General features: G+C 42.2%; 1 protein-coding gene across 6 annotated transcripts; it reads right to left on the minus strand.

Annotated features, from left to right (window-relative positions):
• Positions 1 to 1842: 1842 nt before the first annotated feature.
• LOC120793382 (hepatocyte growth factor) lies at positions 1843 to 20492 on the minus strand. 6 transcript variants are annotated; one of them, XM_040133399.1, is made up of 18 exons: positions 20358 to 20492; positions 18683 to 18842; positions 18258 to 18370; positions 17497 to 17611; positions 15563 to 15711; positions 13945 to 14065; positions 12747 to 12865; positions 10742 to 10907; positions 10513 to 10664; positions 9537 to 9630; positions 8194 to 8324; positions 7387 to 7416; positions 6843 to 6948; positions 5958 to 6032; positions 5554 to 5703; positions 5343 to 5449; positions 4671 to 4813; positions 1843 to 4161 (listed from the first exon to the last, which is right to left on the minus strand). In XM_040133399.1, the coding sequence occupies exons 1-18, from the start codon at positions 20404 to 20406 to the stop codon at positions 3982 to 3984; spliced, it is 2160 nt and encodes a 719-aa protein (XP_039989333.1). In that variant the 5' UTR covers positions 20407 to 20492; the 3' UTR covers positions 1843 to 3981. The 6 variants fall into 6 exon arrangements, with proteins under 6 accessions (XP_039989333.1, XP_039989332.1, XP_039989337.1 ...); XM_040133398.1 differs by having other exon boundaries at positions 15563 to 15726; XM_040133402.1 differs by having other exon boundaries at positions 1844 to 4161; positions 10513 to 10646.
• Positions 20493 to 23156: the final 2664 nt, after the last annotated feature.

Raw genomic sequence — 23156 nt, forward strand, 5'->3', positions numbered from 1 at the left:
ATCTTTCCTTTTTGAAGTGTATGAAAAGGCCAGGCCAGGCCAGGCATACACTTTCTACTGTCTTTTTTACGTTTAACTTTCTGATGTTTTTTTTTTAACTGCACCCACTATGAAAAGTGAAAATCCTCTTGATGGTAAACTGAGTGTGAGGGTAAGATGGTGTGTCAAGTTGCAGGATGAAATGCTGATACAGGAAGGATAACACTCCCTTCCACCTCAACTTTAGTGATCCTATACATGACAAACACACACACACACACACACACACACACACACACACACACACACACACACACACACACACACACACACACACACACACACACACACACTAACACACAACAGAATCCTAAAACTGAAAAGTCTACAGAGAGGAGAGAAAGTGCTTAAAAAGAGTTAAATGGTATTACAAAGACAACCCAATTAAATTATGAAAGATATTCTTAACTAAGTCTGAAACTCATTGATCTGTAATAGGAGTCCTGTGGCTTATAAAAGCTTTTCCCTGGAATAATCAGTCTCTCTCATTTTCCGTCTTTCTCTTTCAGCACTCACTCACACACACACACACACACACACACACACACACACGTAACACACACATTCAGAGGGATTGAGACGCCACCAGTCCCACTTAGATCTCTGCATGCAGTCGTCAGCCAACTGCAGCAGCATGCGAGAGTGCCCTGCTACTGTGTTTGAATTTCAATGGCCAGCCAGCTAGAGATTTTGTTTGAAATTTTTCAGGAAATGCCACACTTATCCATTACACCAACTCAGTCTGAATCTGTTCATGCGCCGTTACATGAACAGCAGAATTTGCGAGTTCTTCCGTAAAAATAACAAACCACATTATGTGTTTATAAGAGGAAAGAAAAATGTGTCAACATACTGAAAATTCACAGCTGTAATGCTACAGAAAACATCTGTACCTCTATCCCTTTACTCCTTAATCTGCCATAGTGCAGCACTGCAAATGAATTTTTTCTTGATTTCGTCTTTGCAAAATCTGCCAGCAAATGCTTTGATGAAGGTTGTTTGGAAGGGGATTATTATTCCTTATCATAACATACTTATTTGCTTCATTTTGGGACCCCAACTGAATACGATATGATCCATCTACTGGGCTTTATCCTGATATAGTATACATATGAGTCTTTTAAATATATATTTTAAACATATTTGTAATCAAGCCACTTTGGTGAATTAGGCAACATTCTGAAAGACAGAGCCTTTGGAGTCACGAGTGAATGTTCATTTCTTAGTCTGTTCTCTTCCTAATACATATAAACACACACACACACACACACACACACACCCACACACACACACACACAAGTGCTTTTACGCCAGCATGAACAGCCCTGACACAAGCCATGTTCTCTGGATCATTAGCCTCATGTATGCTGGAGATCTCACGGTGCACTGAGCCAGGGTCAAGTCAGCCACTCAGTCTGTGTGTGTGTTTGTGTGGATGTGTGCAGTTTTCCTCCCATCTGTCTTCTTGTTTATGTCTACATTTTCTCTCTTTCTGTCCATCCAGCTGACCTGCAGATGAAAGCAAACTTCTTACGCTTCATCTCCCTTTGATGCCTCTACAGTATCTGTTATCGCAGAATGCTATGTTTGTGTGTCTGTGCGTGTGTTTGTGTGTGTGTGTGTGTGTGTGTGTGTGTGTGTGCGTACTATATACATGTGTGTTGTGTCAGCATCAGTGCACAGCACACAGTGTGCATAGCGACAGAAAACGTCGATCCCCATGTATTTTCTGCTTGCTTCATAAGTTCCTTAATACAGCATCAATGGGTTCAGCGTTTAATCTCCAGCTCTCAGTCCCTGCTCTCCTGCGCTCTTTCACCTTCACTCATGGATACACGCATGTACATACACACTCTTATACCCCTCATATCTATCTCGCACTGGTAGTCTGTTTAACTCTGAATAGGGTGATAGCAGAATACCGCCATTCTGTTGTAGTATTTGACCAAGAACAGCTACTAGGCTGGAATGGGTGGTGTTTGTAGGTGTGTGTGTGCCTGTGTGCATGTACGTAGGAGAGAGTGTAACTATTGATGTGGGAATATGTATGTATGTGTGTGTGAGAGAGAAAGAGATTAGTAAAATTAGGAAGACATCTTTATAGTCTGTGTGCTACTGTGGTGCCATCTTCTGGTTGGGAAGCTCAACAGCCTTGACTTAATCATACATTGAGTGACAAAACTGACTGAGACTAAAAACATTTGCATTCACAACACTCGAATGAAACAGACACTCGAAGATTTAAAAAAAAAAAAACATTTAACATAGTAATAGACAGTATAAAACATTTCCAATAATTGCTGAAATTAGGTTGAACATTTAGCATATTGGTTAAGATGACATGAAAATTATAGCGAATGTACATTATACAGAGATCTAAAGACAGTACTGTACAACCTGTGGAATATAGCAGCTTGCAGCATCTTTCAGTGCACACACACACACACACACACACACACACACACACACACACACACACACACACACACACATACAGAACCATTTTCTCACTCTTACACAAACATAATGTAGTTATAATAGAAAGCCATCTCAATCATTTACAGTGGTAGTACAGGTGTGTTTCTTTCAAGCGCCTTTCAGTCATCTCAGAGAATCATCCATTATAGACAATGCAGTTACAAGGATCATCCCTTCCTTTCCATGACAAAGTTTGAAGTGACAGACTTTGTGACACTTATAGCCAGAGTGGATTGGAATTGCAGGGCTGCCAAGGCCTGAGTGTGGGGAGAGGATAATTCATTCAGTCCTGGCTCAAACATGCATGAGCTCACATGCACACGCACTCTCCTTCTGCAGTTTTCTTTTTGCATACAGAGACCGCTGTGGAAAAATTTACAAAAACAGATGCACAAAAACACACACACACCACATCCATGATGAATTAACACATAGGTTTAAGGAAATATTAGATTTTGTATAGAAAGAGCTTGTATGTACACATGAATGTTACATTTTCTGTTTTTTCAAATCCTATAAAGGCTGACCAGCCTTAAATTAAAATTTTAACTACACAGAATGCTAAGAGCATCCTCACATATACAGTCTGCGGTATTGTGATAACATTATAATTCTTAAAATGGAGTTTATTTACCATACATAGCGTTACCATACATAGCTGACGTCATTATGAGACAGAAACATGACTGAAAGCTGAAATGTAGATAACACACTGTATATCATTTACCTGCCTAACACATTAATTTTCTCTTGTCATAGATCTATAAGACCCAAATCACCTTTAAAGTGTCACAAATACACTCATTAAAATACTATGTACAGTAAGGGCCACTTTATCTAAGCCCCTGGAGATGCATGGAGCTTGGTAAGAGTGCCCTTAACATTGCCCTACCATTGGATAGATTTCTAAGTGGCCCATTGATGTACTCGACAGAGGGAGCTGCTGAACCACTGAACTTTGGTGTTTTAAAACATTCAAGTAATGCCAGGAATCAAGAGTATTCACATGCACAAAAACCACCCTGGTATATTTGCTACCAAAAGCAACCCGTGAAAAACGGATGAAAATCAAATATTTGTTTGCCTGGTCTGCTTCGAATTCAGTCAAAGGCAGTGTTTCTTTTTTACTGTAACATAAAACTTGCATTGGGTCCCTTCTTTTACTAATAGCTGCTGCAGCAGTTCATTTCCCATTTCTAAGATATGAACAGTATTAAATTTTCCTCTTTAAAATTACCATCAGTGACTCAGAGGATCAGTGTGGTATCTGTTAATAATGTGTTTAAATCTTACATTAGAGTTTCCCCTTCCATTCAGCTATCCTCAGATCAGTTTCTTATTGACCTGTGGGCTGTGTAAATATGAATAAACCAGGTGTCCTGAGTGAACCGCTGGATTTACAGAAGTAGAGGCTCTAGGCTCAATTTTGTCCCCTGGTTCTGTTTTATTCCCTGATGAGTCTGGCTAAACATTCTCAGGGTTGGGGTAATATTTGAAGACCTTGTAGATCCACTGTGTATAGAAGGGCACATTGATGAAGATGCCAGGCTGGTTGGCACGAGCACAGCCTCTGCCATGGACACTCACTCCAACAATAACCCTGATCTCACCATCCTGACACACAAGAGGGCCGCCATAATCCCTCTGCAAAAGAAGAAATAGATAGCATATTTTTCTGTCAGTGGTTATCATCAGTGTTTACATTTTTGACAGGGTTAAATGAAAGCAAAATGGATTTTTATGCTCTCTGTGAGAAACACTACCATCATTATTTGTGAACATGGACAGCTCTCTTACAAAGCTAGAAACCACAAAACCAAGACTTTAATCGCTGATGAAATTTAGTGCAACAGTCTTCAGCTGCTCTATTTACAACGGACTGAATACTAAGCCCGCGGATTCAAAGAACATTTGTTTGAGATTTAGATCAAACTGAGCTTTGAAAGCGCTATGTATAACCAAGGCGCTAATATCCTCACAATTCACACTGGGAACAATTACTTTACCCGCAGGTCTAAAGGCTTGTTCTTGTTGACCAACAAGGACTGAACACACCATATGAACTCTAGTGTGGATTTTTCCTTCTGATCACTGAAACATTTATTTGCCAAAACGCCTCGCTAGGAAAATAAGATGAACAAGTAACGGTTTACCTCACACACTCCCTCATTCCTCTTGCCTCCTGCACAGATCTTAGTGTTGGTGATGTGGAAGCTCCCTCTGTGCATCTCTCTACACCTCTCGTTACTGACAATGGGCAGGTCAACCGCCTTTAGTACGTCGTCATGGCCTGTGCCTGAAAGAGTTAAAGGTAGCATTTTATTGCTTCTGTTCTGTTGTAGCATATGCAATACAAATAGTGCCATTGTACTGTAGAACTCCTAGGTTTTTTGGTATGCATGTGATCTTGTAACATAACATAAATATAATACAGGATAATATAGTGATATATTGACCATATTTCTATTTTAAAGAGCATGGAGGGAAGTCTAAATGATTTATACTGAATTCATGGCACATTTTAACTTTTATTAAAAATATTAGTCATCCGTGAACTTGTCGGTACATCAAGCCACTCAACAGGCAGTACTCCTCCAAGGTTAAGAAACATATGGCCTAAGCTATACAGTAACCAAATATTTAAGAGAGGATTGTGTTACAGTAAACTTTTGCCCTTCTACCTTATATCATCTAAAAAAAAAAAGAAACAAAGAATATAGAAATTGGCGTTGGAAAAATGCAATATATATGCAATATATTGCAAACCTGCAAGACCTGTATGTACACAACAGCTGCAGTGAATGTAGAATATACAATATCAGTACCTTTGGTCTCGCCCCATCCATACATTTTACATATCGTTCCTTCTGGGATGGAGCACCCAGCCACAGGCAGCTGAATTGTATGGACATTGTCCGCAGGAAGGGCAGGCCTGGACATATTTAATGAACACAAAAAACAGCATGATGAACATCACGCACACACAAACATATATCAATATACAGTATCTTTGAGATTATTTTTCCAGGCACTCACTTAGACAGCCTTATGAGGGCTAAACTAGAGCCCTCAGGGCCACATATCACATGAGCTATGCTGACTTCCTGTCTTTTGGTCCACTCAGGAGCGCCCTCTCGAATATCAGAGACTCCCAGCCACACCCGATACTCACTGAGGTCTGGAACACTGGAGAGGCAGAAGACAGAGTCAATACTTAATAAAATATTCCACATTTATTACTCTCTACTGAGCAGCTAGCTCAGACTGATCAGGGCACCCAGGAGCAACTGAGAGGAGTCAGTTGTGCTCTAATATAGAGAGATACATATTAACTGACCGAATACATCTTGCATTTAATACACTGAGGGAATAAAGGAAAAATGCACCGACAGTTCAAGCAAAAGGAAAGAAGACACACAGACACAGACAGTGAGCATTACCATGAGGAGAAGCACTGTCTGTCAGTGAGTACCCACTCCTCTCTTATTAGTGAACCTCCACACCAGTGCACGGACCTCGAAAGAGCACAAAACACAAATGGCACATAAAGGACCTATCTAAGATATCCGCAGCTGTGAAATACTGTACATGAACTAATGCCGCCAGTGCTAAGAAGTGTACACTGGGAATTCACTGAAACCCAGTTGATGTCCAAACATGCTGACTATAATATTAGTCCATAGAACCACATCACAAAATGGCCTTGATCCCATCTCAAACTTAACAGAGGTAGTTCTGCAGGACTGACACTGTGTCCACTTGTCTAGAGCGTTTACAGTGTAGACAGCCATGCTAATTGTCAGATAAGTGTATTTTAGAATTCTGACTTGAAGGACTGTTTTGTTGCATTGTTTGGGGAAGAAGAAATAGTTTTCATATATTTCTATCCATACCAACTACATTTGATACTGTGAATTTGGGCTCTGCGGGACTCAAAATTCCACTGCAGATACTGCAGTGGAATATTGCTGCATAACTGCACTGTCCCCACTTAAACAACCGGTAATTGGCCTCTCTAACAATTAGGTGAGTTCTGTTTCTCTATGAAGCTACTGATGGATCATAAATGTACGGCATCAAGGCTACTAAAACAATACAACAATCCCTACATTTTCTCTAATGTTTGCATGCACATGGCAGGGATTTACTGAGCATAGTGGAGGGGCTTCTGAAACAGCATTTGAACCCTCCACTGAAAACAAAAATGAAAAGAAACAACAATTCCGCTGAAATTTTTATGAATTCAAGGCTGGTCTGGGCAGGAATGCATCCTGTTCTTTGAGTGGTAGAGGAAGATGTGTAGAATATTAAATGCACTGCTGTACCCTTTCTGTATGCTGACCATCCAGCTGCCGTCTGATATGCTCACTGGACCTCCTCCCACGATCCTGGTTCTTTTATGGACAAAACACCCCACAGAGGACAGCTCACCTAGAGGTAGAAACACACACCCCAATAATTGAATACTTCATGTCATGTAATATATACTTAATTCAAGATGAAAATAGGCTTTCACAGACATACTCTAGTTAATGGTGACATGCTGTTTACACAGTTGCAATATGAGAGGCACTTGAGCTGTCTAATGATCCAAAATAATTATCATTATATATGAAACATAACCAGTTATGCTGATGAGGCCATTAGTTAAGGTAATTATTTGACATGTTGACATAACACACGTATGTAATTTGAACTCTGTATGTCAAGAGATTGAGGGGTTCATCCTCTGTTCTCTAGGTATTGTGTGTAGATGAACGTGTCACACACACACAGACCAACACACAATACACACAGTCCTATATGCACACATACACAGAAACAGGGGCCACCATGGCAACATAATGTCAAGCTAACAGAGATACTCACCCAGGGGAATGGCGTTCTGTGAAGCATCACCTGAATGTGGAGAGAGAAGATAAACAAAGGAGTACTAACTGACACAAAATAATAGGCAACTCACACAGGGGTGAAATTTCACGGTGACAGTGCCGCCATGGCCACCAGTGCCCTTGTATATGTATATATGTATATTTGTCATATCACGATAACTTTTTTTGAATCTTTGATTGAATGTAACAAGCCTAATGTGGCTGCAAGTTATAGTTAAATAACATTTATACTTGCCATTTTCAAATGCAAGATAAACAGTTTTAGATTTGTAGTAATGTATAGTAAATAGGCCAAAACATACAAAATCACTGGTATGGTCCTTATTAAATTTTTATATTAAAAAAATTATTTTTATCAGCCAGACACACCGTGGATATCAGTGTAATTTTCATATAAACACAATCATAATAACTCTAATCAGAGACAAAGGTAAACACACACAGAGACACACACAGAGTCATGATGCCTCTTGCTTTTGGTCCATGTGGGAATCGTTAGAAAGAACCCTCGTCTGTCTTCCTGATGAGTTGTGAATCTCCTCTGACACACACTGACCTGTGAGTGTAGACAGATCTACACACTGCAAATAAAGTGCGTGTGTGTGTAAGTGAGACAGACAACCACACAGAGTGCAAACAAATCTACACTAGCTCTGTCTTAGATCCAGAAGTATGACAAACTTTCAATTTCACACAGTCTCACAGATTGTTTCCTCTAACGGTGTGTCTCTATGTGTGACTGTTTGCCTCTGTGAAGGTACTGCATGCACATACATCCACCCACATGGTTTTACAGTGCAGTAGTCCCAGGGTATGGCAGAGTTGTTGGTGTAACACCAAGGACCATGTTTGTCTTTATCAGGGTTTCTGCAGTAGTTTCCCTCCAGGCCAACCATCAGCATGCCCCTCTCACCACTGGATAAACACACAAACACAAAAGATCCAATAACTAATCTTTTATCAACATTCAGTAAGCCTGAAGACAATTTACAAAACAAAAGGAAGTTTTTTTCATTCTAAGCAGATAATTCAGCTGTTGATGAAAGTAAAAAGAATTTGCTGGTGAGTTACAAATATTATTAAAAGCCGAACAAACTTAGCCAGATAGGATCTGGACAATAAAACTACACAGCTGTGTAGGCTCTCTCCCTCTAGACAAGATAAGGAGGTGATCTGCAAAGGCATTACTCACTGAGACAATATGCACCCACCTCCATTTACATACCTAATGCATACTCATGTAGACATATCCCACACATGAGGGTATTCTTAAAAGATTTTTAAAACTACAAACATAATTCTTTCCCACACTAAATCCCTCAACCGATAAGTTGGACAATTGTAGGTGAAAAGGGAGACACAAAAGAGGGGATGCTGGGTACCGAATCAAAGCAATCCAGAGTTTTGAATCTGTGTTTGTGTGTGTTGTATTTCTAGCAGCTTGCATAACAGCCAGCTCTCTGACTCCCTAACCCTGACGTTTTGACCCTGGGCAGGAGCCAAGCAGCGGAGCTGGATGGCTTTGAGATGTTCTTACAAAGAAGTGGTTTGGGGTCAGAGGTGAGGAGTGAAGTGTATATCCCCCAACCAAGTTAACAAAGGGAGTCATTCCTGCTGAGTTAGGTCATCTTCAGGGAAACACTTCTCTAACCATTATGAGATGCTGGAGAGGCTAGTCACGGCACCCGCAGGAGCCGTTTTCTCCTCTGAGAAACCAGGCCTTTTCTGCCTGTTTTGCTAGCAACAATAAGACTTAACTATAGGTCAATAACAGGGCACCTCCGTGCACTAACCACCACGTATCAGGTTCGCACACATGGTTCCTGAAAACACAAATGCTTTCCCCTGCACATCGAGGCTGTCATGGGCAAGCTTTGCTTTGCAAGCACTTTCTCCTGTTGAAACCCATAAAATTTGCACGTTTTCTGCTCAATATTATTTGCTTTGATCCCATTGAGCTCTTATGAAACCTCTACACTTTGTTAGACTCTGTTGGGTTACATGTACAAGAGCTGTGAGACACACTTGTCTGTAGTTTATATTGATGGTACAGGTCTGTTTTGTACATCATAGTGGAGTTTGGTAAAGTTATTAGGTTAAGAAGTAGCAGGGATCCAGTGAGCCGACCTGTTGCTGTGGTTTGTCCAGGGAGCGCAGGGCAGGTTTGATCTAGTCCTTGCCTGTCCTCCTTGGTAATTCTCTCCAAAGCCTTCATAGCAGTCTGGATTTGGACAAAAAAAAAAAAGAGGAAATAAAATTGGACAGGTATTCTAGACACATATGAACATGTCTGTATGAAGAAACATCTGCTTTGAACAAAAACCATGCTCAACAGGCAGTACTCCAGATTGCTAAGCTTCTATAAACCTGCATCAACAAAATAGACTGTGCATTCTCTGCCACACAGTATTGTTGTTCTAAAAAAACCCCCAAAAAAACAAACTAGGGACTCATAAGTTATAAGCAGAACAATCAACCTTAAGATTCTTAGCTATCATGGTTGTAATTGGATCTAGAGCTGGGAACACAACGAAGTCATCCACAATGATATCTTAGAAAACCATGGGTCATAAATAAAGTTTTCTAGCTGTCAACCTGCATCTCATTTCTATATGGGAACGTATTAAACCCTCAATGGTAGACCAAAACACAACCTCGGAGGGTTTATAATTCCCATGCAAGGCAACACAGTCTTTAAGAAATACCCCTAAGATCCCTTGGGAAATTTGAATTTGTGTACTCAGCCACAGATCTACATCTTTCACTTCGAAATCTCTTGCTACCCAAGAAAGAATCCCATCCAGCGCTAATTCTTCCCCTCAATCTTTCACTGTCCAGTGAGACCTGACGATCTTGAGCTGCTGTCAGAGTTCGTTTATGTGAGGCACAGTGGTCAGTCCTTCCCACAGTCCTATAGGGCCACAGTTTTCCACAGGGACAGAGTTAATGTTGTTATAAAACAATACGTGTGGTTACAGAGTCTCATGTGAACTCCACGGTCCACAAAATATGAAAACGTACATATTTCTCTGCTTCCGATGCAGGGAAAATCAGCTTTCCCCTTGCTGTTTCGAGTGTTAGATAAAGCTGTTGAGTCTCTCACCACTGACAGGCTTGTTTTGGGTGCCGCACTGAGGGATGTTGGTGCAGAACATTGTGCGGACTCTTGGGTCTGTAGTGAAGCACCAGGGGAATTCTTGGCCATCTGGATTCCGACAGTAGTTTTCTGTCAGGTCCCTGAAAAACACAGTCCTCCTGTAATCTGCTTGGATATAAGTGCATGCAGGTGGGTGAGTGAGTGGATGGCTATCTTGTGGGAGTGTCTGACTCACTTGCAGGGATAGGCTTGAGGCAAGAATGTGTGGTTATGGGGATACTGAGAGTCCCAGCGTTGGCAGGTGAGTCCAGTGGGCGTCACATCCACAGTCCCCCTATAACCCTCTCCTCTGTCCTGGTAACACTCGGTTGTTTCCACCACATTACTTTTAGAAGGTGTATCTGTGAAAGAGCAAATAATATTGAAGGTTGGGGTAGGTTGGTCAAGGTAACAAACAACATGTGTAACATAGCTCTTCTTTTCCAACAGGCAAGGCTTACATAATTTTACAGTTTCAATAAAAACTCAACATCAGGATAAAATTCCACATGTGACTGTACCAAATAGAAAATTAAATCCATCAAAAATAGTTTTGTTTGCTAATTTATCCTGTGATTTTCCCAGAAAAGGCAAAGAAATGGATAAAAGGCAAATTTGGTTGAAATGGTGGATGGGGAGATTTGGAAAACAATGACTGAACACCAGAGAGCTTTGGAGGAAAATGAACTTTTTAAGAGGAAGGCAAACTTCCAATGAACTGTGGCACTGGACTGAAACCTTGATGAACTAGATTGTAGATTATGAAATAACACTCATGGCACACCACACAGTTTTCCATTTGCCTGCCATTTGTAGAACTTTTCAATTATTATTCTAACACTCACATGTCATGTAGAGGTCCCAATTCCAGTTGTTACAAGCACACAATGCAGGCTGAAAAGCCTCAATGTCTTGGCCACCTGCTTTCCTCAGCATAGCTCCCTCTAAGGGTTTAGAAAACCTACAGTAAAATGAGGCTAATCTGGCCAACACTGGAAATACAAGGCAGGAAATCTTATCTGCTCTACTTTTCTTTATAGAAAGGCTGCTCATTACGCACAAGTTACACAAGTTCATTAGCCTGAACACTGTGCATGATTGTATCCAACTATGTGTAAAGCTGCAGATCTTCAAGACTCAGAAAAAGACATTTTCTGCCCATACAATGTGTCTAAAAATAGGTATGCACTAGTTGTGATAGTAAACAAAAGAGCAGGCCTTGACAAAAGAACACTGGCTCGCAGTCTCTTGCTCTCTCCTCTCTGCCTTGTTTTGATTTGGGCTAACTGGGTCGTAAACTTGGTCTGTTCTGAACAAACTCCCATATCAGAGAGAGAGACAGAGATAGAGAGAGTACAGAGGTTGGGAGATGGTTTTTAGAGGGGAAAAATAGGGGGGAACAGTGAATCACTGGGTCCACATGGAGGGCTGCCATCTAGTAAAGATGGTGCCAGGACTGCTGATGATTCTACCAGGCAAACAGGCCAGTCACAGACTCAGGAGAAAAAGCTGAGCCCAACAGTAACACCGCTGCTCTCTCTGTTTTGTGTTCTTGAGGACCACAGTGGCTGTCTCAGTGACTTGTCACTGATTGCAGGGTCACCTAAGAGCATACAGTATCTGTTGGTTCTATACAAGTGTATAGACACACAAAACACAAAGGCAGACATGGCAAGTACGCCAAGCTCATACACATCAATCATACTGCTAAGACATCCTACACTAAATGTATGTGGTGTAATGAAAGCGATCTGCTTGTAGTGTGTATGACCCTTGTGTAATGTCTATGTGTGTATCAGGAAGTTAACGTGGAGCAGTAACTGAGCCCTGTGCAATTTGACCACCACACGTAAGAGCTGGCATAGAACAATAAACAGCAGGCCAGTGGCGGAGGGGAAAAAAAATAAACATTCTGGCTATTAGAGAAGACATAACAGAGAGCCAAACCTAAGAGGGGAACTCTGTGTGTGTGTCTGTGCGTGTTCATGTGTATTCAATTGTATTAGCCAATGAGAGGGAGAGGAGGGGTAAAATGAAAGGAACAGGAAGTTGTAAATTCTGGTACAGTCAATCACACTTCATGGGCCTGTACAGAACACAAACACAACCACCTACAGATAAGTATAGACCACCACTTAACATGCATAAAATATGCAAATGCATTCAACCACACCAAAAAAAAAACATGCATACATGCTTACCACAAACTTTGATGTTGCAGTACTCCCAGGGTGTGTTTGGATCTGTGGTGAAGCACCAGGGTCTGTGGCGTCCGTCTGGGTTCCTACAGTAGTTATCATCCAGGCCCTTCTCAGGGTACCTAATACAAAACATGTAGTATAATACAACGTCAGTGTACTGACAAAAGCTATGTAGGAGTGAAAAAAAATTACAGAAAATCACATTGTTGCACAACCCACAGAACAACTCTCTGACTTGAAGTTAAGTAATAGTGACACAAAACACTAATTGGCACATACTTCTTAAAGCCCAGAGGTACCTGAAAAGAAAATCTTGTTTCCATTTTCCTACTGAATCCTTATGGAACAGAGCAGAAGCGGAGAGACAATTCACCATTGCACGCAACTGAAGCATTAATACCTGGGATGGATCAAGGACTCCATCTGTGAATCTGTTCACAGCTCAGGGGAGCGAGGAAGATAATAAGCTGCACCACTGCAGGTGTTCTATAGAAAGTCATCCCCAAGTCCCACATCCCCCCAGGCCTGCAGCCTCCAGGCGTGCAGTATCAGGCTGTGGGACCTCTCATTACATTAGTGCTATGAGCAGTGTGGGACCTCATTTACACAAACACTGGGATGATTAAGGATGTGTTAACGAGTCCCCTCTAATCCAGACCACCTGCTATCCGACTAGCTGGAACGCTCTCTTGACACAGATGCACACAGCCAGTGCGCAGACACACACACACATACACAAGCAAAACGCATGTAAGGAATAGTAATATAGATTAAAATATATGGCCTCCATAAAATAGGCATGAGTTTATCTCATGGCTGGAAACGAGTCTGCTTTATATTCTACTGAGAGGTTAAAGGAACCTCGGCCAATTAAGTTTTCCCATCATAGCGCTGCTAAAAACACAGAATCGCGCCCTGGATTCTGATGGCATTTTTCAGGGAAAGGCACACTGGCTCCCCATCACTTCTTCTCCAGAGTTAGTGCACCACAACCACATGAAATTATTGTCTGAACGTATTATTTCGTAACGTAACCTCATGCTTTTTGCTATAAAATCATGTGTATCCATGTGTGTGGGCTTAAGTGTGATTGAGCAGGCACAATTTAGTGTGATGCAGAGTCATGCAGACAAATGTGTGCATGCACCAATGTGTGTGTGCGTGTGTGTGTGTGTGTGTGTGTGTGTGTGTGAGTCACCTTTTGGGGTGATACAGGTGTTTGTGTGGTTCATCCAGGTCCCAGCGTTGGCATTCCTTTCCACTCTCTGTGTGGTCCATGGGTCCTCTGTAATCTTCCCCATTACAATTCATACACTCCACTATGGAGCAACGACACACACACACATCCACAAACACACAGAGCAAAAAGTTTAGGGAAACACAGACTCAAAACTATCAGCAGGAATGGTTTGCTTTCACAATAAGACATTTAGAGCACAGAATAAAAATAAATCATGGTCATTTCAGTAGCAAAACCATAGGTTGACAAAGCAAAAAACTTGAAAAAAGTTGATCATCCAATTTAATAAATTTTAGGTCGTGGTTTTCTCTCCCAAAATACTTATTTAAGATTTTCGATAAAACCCATCATAAATACTTAATAGATCTCTCTTAAATTCTGACATTATATACACATACACTTAATGTATGGAGCACATATTATATGTCACAATAATGAAGGCAAGGCTCTCTTTGATGTAGAGAAGGCACCATTAGTTGCATGGTGAGTAGTATACACTATCTAGTGCAAACAACAGAGAGCATGCAGATTAGAAACAGATGTTTATGAGTCCACTGCTGTCATGAAAGAGCAAGTTTAATATTCCTGGCTGCATGTGTATGTGTGCTCTTGCACAACATGTTTGCATCTCTGTGTGTATGTTTCATATTAGGACCAGCTAATTTACGGAGAAACCCTTCCAGTAATTTTCTTCTGAATGAACACAAGCTTTCTATGAAAATAAAGGTCATTATCTCTGTTGTACAACTTGTGATAACCCAGTGGGACACCATATGTGGTCGGAGAGCAAGAAGAATTCCCGTCCTGTCTTATCGAACCACAGCCTGGTTCCTCATTAACGTGATCCAGTGTCATACTTGCAGAGGAAACAGCCCTTCTGACAGAATGAATCCCCAGGGATTAGATAACAGAGGTCATTATCATCCCTTTCTTCAGGGAGACATCAGCGCCTGACAGTAATACTGTGTGATATAACATAGAGGCTGAAACACCGGTGGGAAAGTGCTTTTCTCTCATCACAACCGGATAAATTGTATAAATACGTTTTATTTATTCAGACTCATAGAGTAACTCGAACTCAATGGTTTCCTTCTGTGTGTACCACAGGGATATAAATTAACTACCAATTTATGTATAGGAGACGACAGAGGAATTAATATCCTCTTACATTCTAACACCAGCTCTTTAGGTTCAAACCATTTACAAAACCTGAACCTGATGGAATGAGAGAGGACAGCATAAACTGAACCGCGCACCTGGAAACGGCTGCAGCTGGCCTCAGTAAATAAAGAAAACCTGTGCACCCACACAGATAGACACACACAGCTGTAGAGCGGAGCACTGTTAGAGCCAGCGTTGCTTAGGCAAAAGCACTATGTGATTGCCTAATTTGCTGCAGCTCATTTCAGACTAACAAGCCTCAATTGGTGAGGCAATTTGCAATGTGGAATGGGCATTATCTTAAGATGAATACCAGCTCGGATGTATACAGAAAAACTTTGTCTGTGTGTGTGTGTGTGTGTCTGTGTGTGTGTGTGTGTGTGTGTGTGTGTGTGTGTGTGTGTGTGTAGCCTACCCTGCGAACACTGTGGTATGCCACACTCCTGGTGTCTGAGTTGTGGCTGGGGGTCAGTGGTAAAGCACCATGGGCCAACGGTCGAGTTGTCTGGGTTGCGACAGTAGTTTTCTCTCAGGTCCTTCTTCCTGAACCTCTTAGACATGAATCTGTCAGAAGCAGAGCTGCAGTCACACAAAGAGACACATGTACCAAGACTGGTTGCAAATATTTCAGCTAGCATGCAGAGCAACCTCTTTTTGAAAAACACCCAAGGCCACAGATTCTGTTGTCCTTGTTATCTCTGATGGAATGAGGAATCCTTTACTCATTTATGAGAGAGCTGCTGCTTAGCTCTGATAGCTGAAACCTGCCTGTAGACATGACCATTGGAAATTAACAATGCAAAAGTAATTGATGTCGGCGCTAAAAGATGGAGTCGTCAATGGCATGATGTTGAGAGAAAACGGTAATATGTAGAAGCAGAATTAGTTTTCTATGAGGCAGGTTCTGAATGTAGTGTATACACAATGACAAATGACACATCTTCTACATCAGGCAAGCATATGGCTGTGGTCACCAGTTGTGATGATGGACATAGTGTAATCTTTGATTCAAGCTGGTTTTCCACATGACGATGAAAAGATGAAGTTCTGAAGTAGTCTTTCAGTGGAGTGTGTAATGACTGGGACAGAAATGAGAGGGTCTTTGCAGGGCAATCAAAAGAGAGGATAAACCTTTCACTGATAAAAATGCAATTTGTTCTTTTGTGTGTGTGTGTATGTGTGTGTGTATATGTCAGAATGTCTGTAAGCCGACTGATAAAACATACAAAGCGCCTGGGTTTAATTACCTGATCTACAAAGACATTAATAGCGGTCTGATAAAGCAGGTTCACCAGAGGTACAAACATACACTGCCCTCTTTGATTCCTCTGCCGCAGTGACAACTCACTACAAAGTCTTTCAAAGTCATTTAATACCTCTGAGAGGAGGGGAGTGGAGAAGAAAGGAGGTAGAATGAGATTCAAAGATAATAAAGGTCTAAGATGAGATGTTTGTGTTGTGTGTACGGTTCTCTGATAGCTATACATATCTGACACGTGATAATCTCTGTCCTTATTTTATTGCTCTTTTCTCCTCAGTTCTCCTCAGTGTTGTTTTAGCAACATTGTCCTCCACTGACACAAAATATTCCACTGCTAAAATAGTCACAATAGACCAGACTGGATAAAGGTGCAAGGAAAAGGAAAGGAAAACCCCTGAATCTCTTTAATTAAATGCCATGTAATGTGTTGTCTTTTAACCAATGGAGTCATTGTTGTCTTATTGCCGTCTTTCAGAAACCTTGACGGGAATCTTTTACCTAAGATAAATTACGTCGAGCAATAGTAGGCTGAATATAAAATAACTTATTAGACATTTTTGTAAAATATAAATGCACTTATCTCGTCACTTACCAGGTATTCGCTAAAGATCAGTCCAAATTCCACTTTCATAATCCTGTAGAGGACATTGATTCCCTTGCATCTTATGTTTTTAACTTCCACTTAATTGGCTCTTTTTGCTATTAGAAGCTACACCGTAGAGAGTATGCCTGCATATTGAAAAATGGGCTTTATCTGGGAATTTAGCAGGGGGATGCACCTAGAGCTTAAGCAAAGGCTGCATATTAGATAGGATCCTAATGCCAGTAAACCACACACACGCCTTGATAAACAGTAGGGCCACAGCAGGAAATGATCTGTGACTCTGTAAAGTGTTACAATGAGGTCAGTTCTGATGAATGACTGCTCCCAGTAGTCTAATCAACCCTTAATATATCATACTCATATACACATACAAACACATACAGACTAGCATCTAGCTACTAGGTAATTGCATCACTAACAGGCCAACACTACCAGTAAGAAGTAGTTTTAACACAATTTCGTTTGACGTTGTGGGGAATCTTACTTGTGTTCGTGAGGAATAGGAGAGGCCCAGGCCTGGCACAGGATCCCACTAACTGTCACCGACCTCCGCCCCCTGTAGCTCTGACCTGTACCCACAATGCACTCTCTAACATAGTCTGAAAGAGAAAGGGCGAGGATAAGGAGAGATACAGACTGAGAGACCAAATGACAGTACAAGAGAGTGAGTAGGTGTGATTAGCCTACGACCTGAGAGAAGCATTGTGTACACAGAGCCAGTGTGGATGATGAAAGAAACAGACAGAAGGAGATGTTCAGCTATAATACTGAGTTTAACAGGGACTTGACAATGCCAAAAAGCCAAACCTGTTTTGCTAATCTTCTGCAAAACATTTAGATCAAGTAAAATAGGCTGCACAGCTTGCGTGTTCACTGTTGTGGTCAGTCCAGAGTCAAGTGGGGCGGGGGTTTCCATCGTTTACACAAACACAGCTTAATGACAGAAAATGAACCATAATGTGCTGCGACACAATAAACATGACAATGGTCCTTGCCCTTCCTCATCTTCCTCTGGAGGACTGCCATCATTACAAAGCTAAATCACTGAAGAAAATGGATATTTATAGTTATAAAACTTGCCAACATATCTAAAAGCAACAAGGATATACTGTACACTGAAGCAGTGTTGTTGATTAGAGGTGAGACTCTGCAAAGAAGTTTTTCTGATGGACAGATACGGTGACAGGGGGAGACACAGCTTTGGTGTCAGCTGGAGGAGAGACAAGGTGGAACAGTAGAGGGCACCTTTCTTTTGATATAGTTGGTAGTTGAAGTCCTCTTGGCTCAGAGCTCCTGGTGAGTTCCTGTCAAATGACAGCCACTGGCATTTCCTGTTTCTATGATCATAGAGGAACGCTCTGGAGAATAAGGAGGAAAGGAAAGGCGGCAGAGAGAAAGGGGAAGAGTGAAGTACATAATGGTCAGTTTTCTTTAACTTCTTGGTGCAAAAAGCAACCCCAGGGCAAGTAAAACAGCTGTTAAATAAGTATGCAAAGCACTTAGGAGGCCTCCCAGGCCAAATAGACAACAATGGATGACACCTTTGAAAAGCATAAATAAGGAACTTGAGAAACCATCACATCACTCGCTGTGTATTGACAGCCATTCACATTGTAGGAGCGTTACCATACAGTGCAGCTGAAAGGGTAATGCCATTAGGGCAGACATACCTGCAGGTGAAAGGGAGCCTTTTGTTGCGGCTGCAGGATTTGGCACACCTGGCCATGCTCAGCTTCCTGGTTTTGGTCAGGTAGGAGGAATCAGGAGGCACGACGACCAGTCGTACACCATCAGTCTTCTGATAGTCCTGGAGCGCATTTCGTCTTCCCTCTGATACACAATGACACCGTGTGACCATTCAGCAGTGTTTATTTGACATTTTATACATCTGGCTGACACTCAACTACACGTAGTGTAAATTCGAGATATGCATTTCTCAAGGCCACATTAGGCAGGGCACGAGCTGCTGTTGGGATCAAACCAGAGACATCCTGGATACTGTGATAGTCTAATAACTTGTCTTCTCTGCCACCACAAGGCATATGGCTCTAATGACAATAATATATACACGCCTCTACATAACAGTAGGCAAGTCTGCCAACTCTATGGTTTGCTTTACTTTATTTTAATTATTATTATCATTATTATTATTCATTATTATACACACTCTCTATAGTCTGGGAGGCACTGTGGATGATCTGCTAATGAGCCCAGCCAGACTGAGAACACTGGGCAACAGCATTACAATGTGGGAATTAGTCTGCTTTAACTGTTGTTAATCTACAGGACCTAATAGGATGCACAGTCTTTTATCACAGCCCCCAAGGAAAGCAAGGCCGACACATGCGCACACACGTGCGCACACACGGCGGGGGGAAATCAGTGGTGTCTCAGCATGTTCCCTCTGTTGCTGGCATGTGCACCTCAGTCTATTCAAGAGCTTTCATCGACGCAGAAAAAACTTAATCATGACCAGTGTGTGGGCTGTTCCTGTCGGAAAGGTGCCTGAAAAAAAGCTGTCGATTCTTGGAGTTTTCATGTAAATAACAGAGAGACATCGGGCATCAGAGCTGGCGTTTCAGATTCGGCGTGTGGGTGTTTGGGGATGCGGCGAGCGGCCCGAGGATCATAGCGGACCAGTTGCATCATGCTTGTCCGATCCTCAACTCGACTCCACCGGCTCGGCAGTTTCCCTGCCCGAGTGCCCAGGAGCAATGAGCCGCGAAATCGCACTCTGTTAGCACTACTGGATGACCGATTCCCTAATTAGATTTTAATATGGGTCCTTTTGCGGGACAGTGGGTCACAGCTATCTGGTCACTTTATCATCGGGACTGATTTATCTGGTGTCCACTCAGATAACCCAGGTCATGGTTCGTCCCAGTGCGCCCAAAGGCGCGGTTGCAATGAGACTGAAGCAAGAGTTGAGATTTAAAAAGCCCACCGCTGGACCGCCAGTAACGGCAACAGCATCGTTTTCATCTCCGTCCAAAAGCTGATTATTTCTTCTAGGAAGGGCCAACTTCGGAAGTGTTCTCGTGACTGCGTTCAAAAACTAAGACTCACTTCAACTAAACTATTTTGTTAGAAATAAATGCGAAGATAACTATGAATTAACAAGAAGCCCACACATCGTGGAGACTAAATACTGCAGAGTTGCTCTCAGGATTATTACATCCGACAGATGATTACAAAGTTATATTGATGAAGCCAGTCTTCACTCGTCTTTGACAGTCGGTTCTGCGTGGAGCGCGAACCGGTGCGTTCGGGCACCAGCTCCAGGCCCTCGGAGACAGGCGACAGGCAGCGATGCGAGCAGTTGTGAATAGTTTTGGCCAAACTTACCGGAGCAAGAAATGACGGAGAGTCCGAAAATGAGCTTGTAAATCCACATCGCCGCGTCGCACAACAACAGTTTCGGAGACAAAGTGGAAATGCTGCTGGTACTGTGCCGTCGGACTGCAACCAGGAGATGTTGCTTCCACCACTGCACAGATGATGCGTCTCCTCTCTAAGTACTTCCTCGCCTCCCTCCCTCCCTCCCTCCCTCTCTGTCGGTGCGTGTGTGACTTTATCTCTCTCTCTTTCGTTCTTTCATCTCTTTCTCTTTCTGTCTGTATCTCTCCTTCTCCCCCTCCAACCTCACTCCTCTTCAATTTCCAGTCTTATTTATTGGCCTGATTGTCGCAAACACAAAACTGCCAAAGCTTCAGTGACGGCGTTGGATATCATTTTCATTCATATTCATTTTTCTATGTTTGTGTGTTCAGACCCCAAAACTAAGATCCTATATTACAAGAACATTTATGTGGAACTTGTGGTTCTTTCTTTCTTTGCCTTTGTCTTTTTATAATTTTGTTCCCACCGCCTCCATTTCTTCCCTTGTATATATAACAAAACCTTAAAAAAAGAAAATAATTTGTCCAATATACTATATATCACTGCTTGTATTTATATAAAGGCTTGTTGGGGATGGTCAAGCTGAGATTCAGTGCATAAAGATGGGGAAAGCATCCACACCCTGTTCAATATTAAGTTTGGTCAAGATCCTTCGGGCACCAACAGGAAAGCTTGTCTTGATAAATGAAAACTATTGTTAGATGGAAAAAATTCACAAAATTCAGTGGGGATACCACATCATACTACACATCATACTACACCTATGATCACATCTGACTGAGCCATAAACAAATGTCCCTGTGGTGAAAATTAAATAAATACTAAAGTTAACTTATTCATCAGATTCTGTGTCCGTCCCTCTCAGTCACGCAGCAGCATCACACTCAATTATGTCCCTTTGTGTTTTGTTTTTCTTTTCAAAGACCAGCAAGCAGCACGGTGAGCAAAATGAACCAGATATTGGCAGCCACTCGTCAGCGATGGGAAACTCAGGGGGGATGTAAAAGAGGGGGAAGGAGTGTGTGGGGTTGTTTATGCTATTTTCCCTCTTCCCCGCCGTGTCAAGATAAGGAGTGCGGTTACTGGTGGGGAGGAAGGACAAGACATCCCAATCCATCTCCCGAGTGTCATCTCTATTTTCCAGCGATGACAGCATGAGATAGGAGTAATAACACCTAGCTGGCCTTAGCATTTTCTCTAAACATTTCTGAAGCGGCAGCCACGCGGCAGCGCTCCTGTCCCACTGGTGACAGTCCGATGGGGTGCCCAGTAAATAGAAATCACAATAGTTATCAGAGTGCAGATTGTATCGTGGGGATTCCCGGTATTTATCTTTCTAAACTCACACCATGTGCACAAAACAAAACAGAGGAATAGATGGATAAATATGTAGGAGGAGGCAGACTCCAGCTCTATCTTTTCTCTGGTTCTATGAGTAATGCTCCTGTGGCTTCCTGAGAGGACCACGGAGTCATTCGCAATTATAAACAATCAGCCATGAGTCAGATACTTTCGCTGGAGTGGAGCACAGATCTCCTTGTCTCACTTTTATCTTTCTCGTTCTCTCCCTTCCCTCCTCTACACATGCGACAAAGTCACATATACTCTCTCTTGCAGGCAAACATACATCCAGGCTCTTTTCCTCCTGTTTATCCCCAAAAGTGCACATACATGCAAATTCACAAGCAGGCATGCTCACTCTTAATGAGCAGCAGATGACTGGCTAACCTTCACCAGTTTGAACTCAAACAGCAACAAAAAGCCCTCATCACCACAATCTCATTACTGACTCTCCCAGCAAGAATCCAGTGGGTGTTTTCACTGCGTCTGAGAGGCACGGCTTCTGCTGGAAGATGGAAATTAGAGAGACCCAGTAGCCCACTGCCTCGCTCATATGAGTGCCGTCACCATTCAAGACTCCTCACATCTGTGCTTGGTTATTGCCAGAAACTTCATATCTTCATGCAGCTGGTAATGGAGGCAGGAAGTTCAGTGGGAGATGTATATGATATGGAAAATGAATACCTTGATACACAGAAAGTGTAGATGAAGAGCAAAGTGAGAAAAATGGATTTACTGTAGCAGGAAGGTACAATACAGGCCACTGTACTGAAGGCTGGTCTGTCTGAGTGCACGTTGGTGGAGTGTGTGGACTATTAATAGACTTCCTGCAGATTTGTTTGGAAGTTGCAATGTGTGCATAGTGTGAGTCATGTGTTGTATACTATTATGTCTCTGCATGTGTGTGTATTTGTGAGCGCGTATGTGCGAGTCTTCAGCTGCAGCAAATTAGTTGGACCTCACTGTGACCTCTGATCGTTCCAGCCTCCCCTCCAGATTTCATCCATATGACCTTATGTCCGAGAGATGGAGTGACATGGAAAATGGAAAGAAAGGATGACAGGGATAGGGGACAGACGGTGCGATAGTTTGAGTGAGACAGGGGGAGATAAGGAAAGTGGAAAAGGGGACAGATTGAGGAAGCGTGGGAGCACAGAGCAGAGGTGGCTCAGGTATTTCACTCTAATGAGATAAGAAGGACGTTTAGGACTTGTGTGGGTGTGAGTGTGTGTGTGTGGGTGTGAGTGTGTGTGTGTGTGTGTGTGTTGGGGTTAGTGATGACACTGGTGGGGATAGACGCTGTAAACACAGATACTGTGTCAAGAGCTCCTCCTTTAAACAAACACACACTTCCTGTTGTCAGTGTATGCGATTGTACTCACTGCTCGTAATTGATATCTGCTG

Source organism: Xiphias gladius, chromosome 8 (assembly GCF_016859285.1).
Source record: "Xiphias gladius isolate SHS-SW01 ecotype Sanya breed wild chromosome 8, ASM1685928v1, whole genome shotgun sequence".
NCBI classification, from domain to species: Eukaryota; Metazoa; Chordata; class Actinopteri; order Istiophoriformes; family Xiphiidae; genus Xiphias; species Xiphias gladius.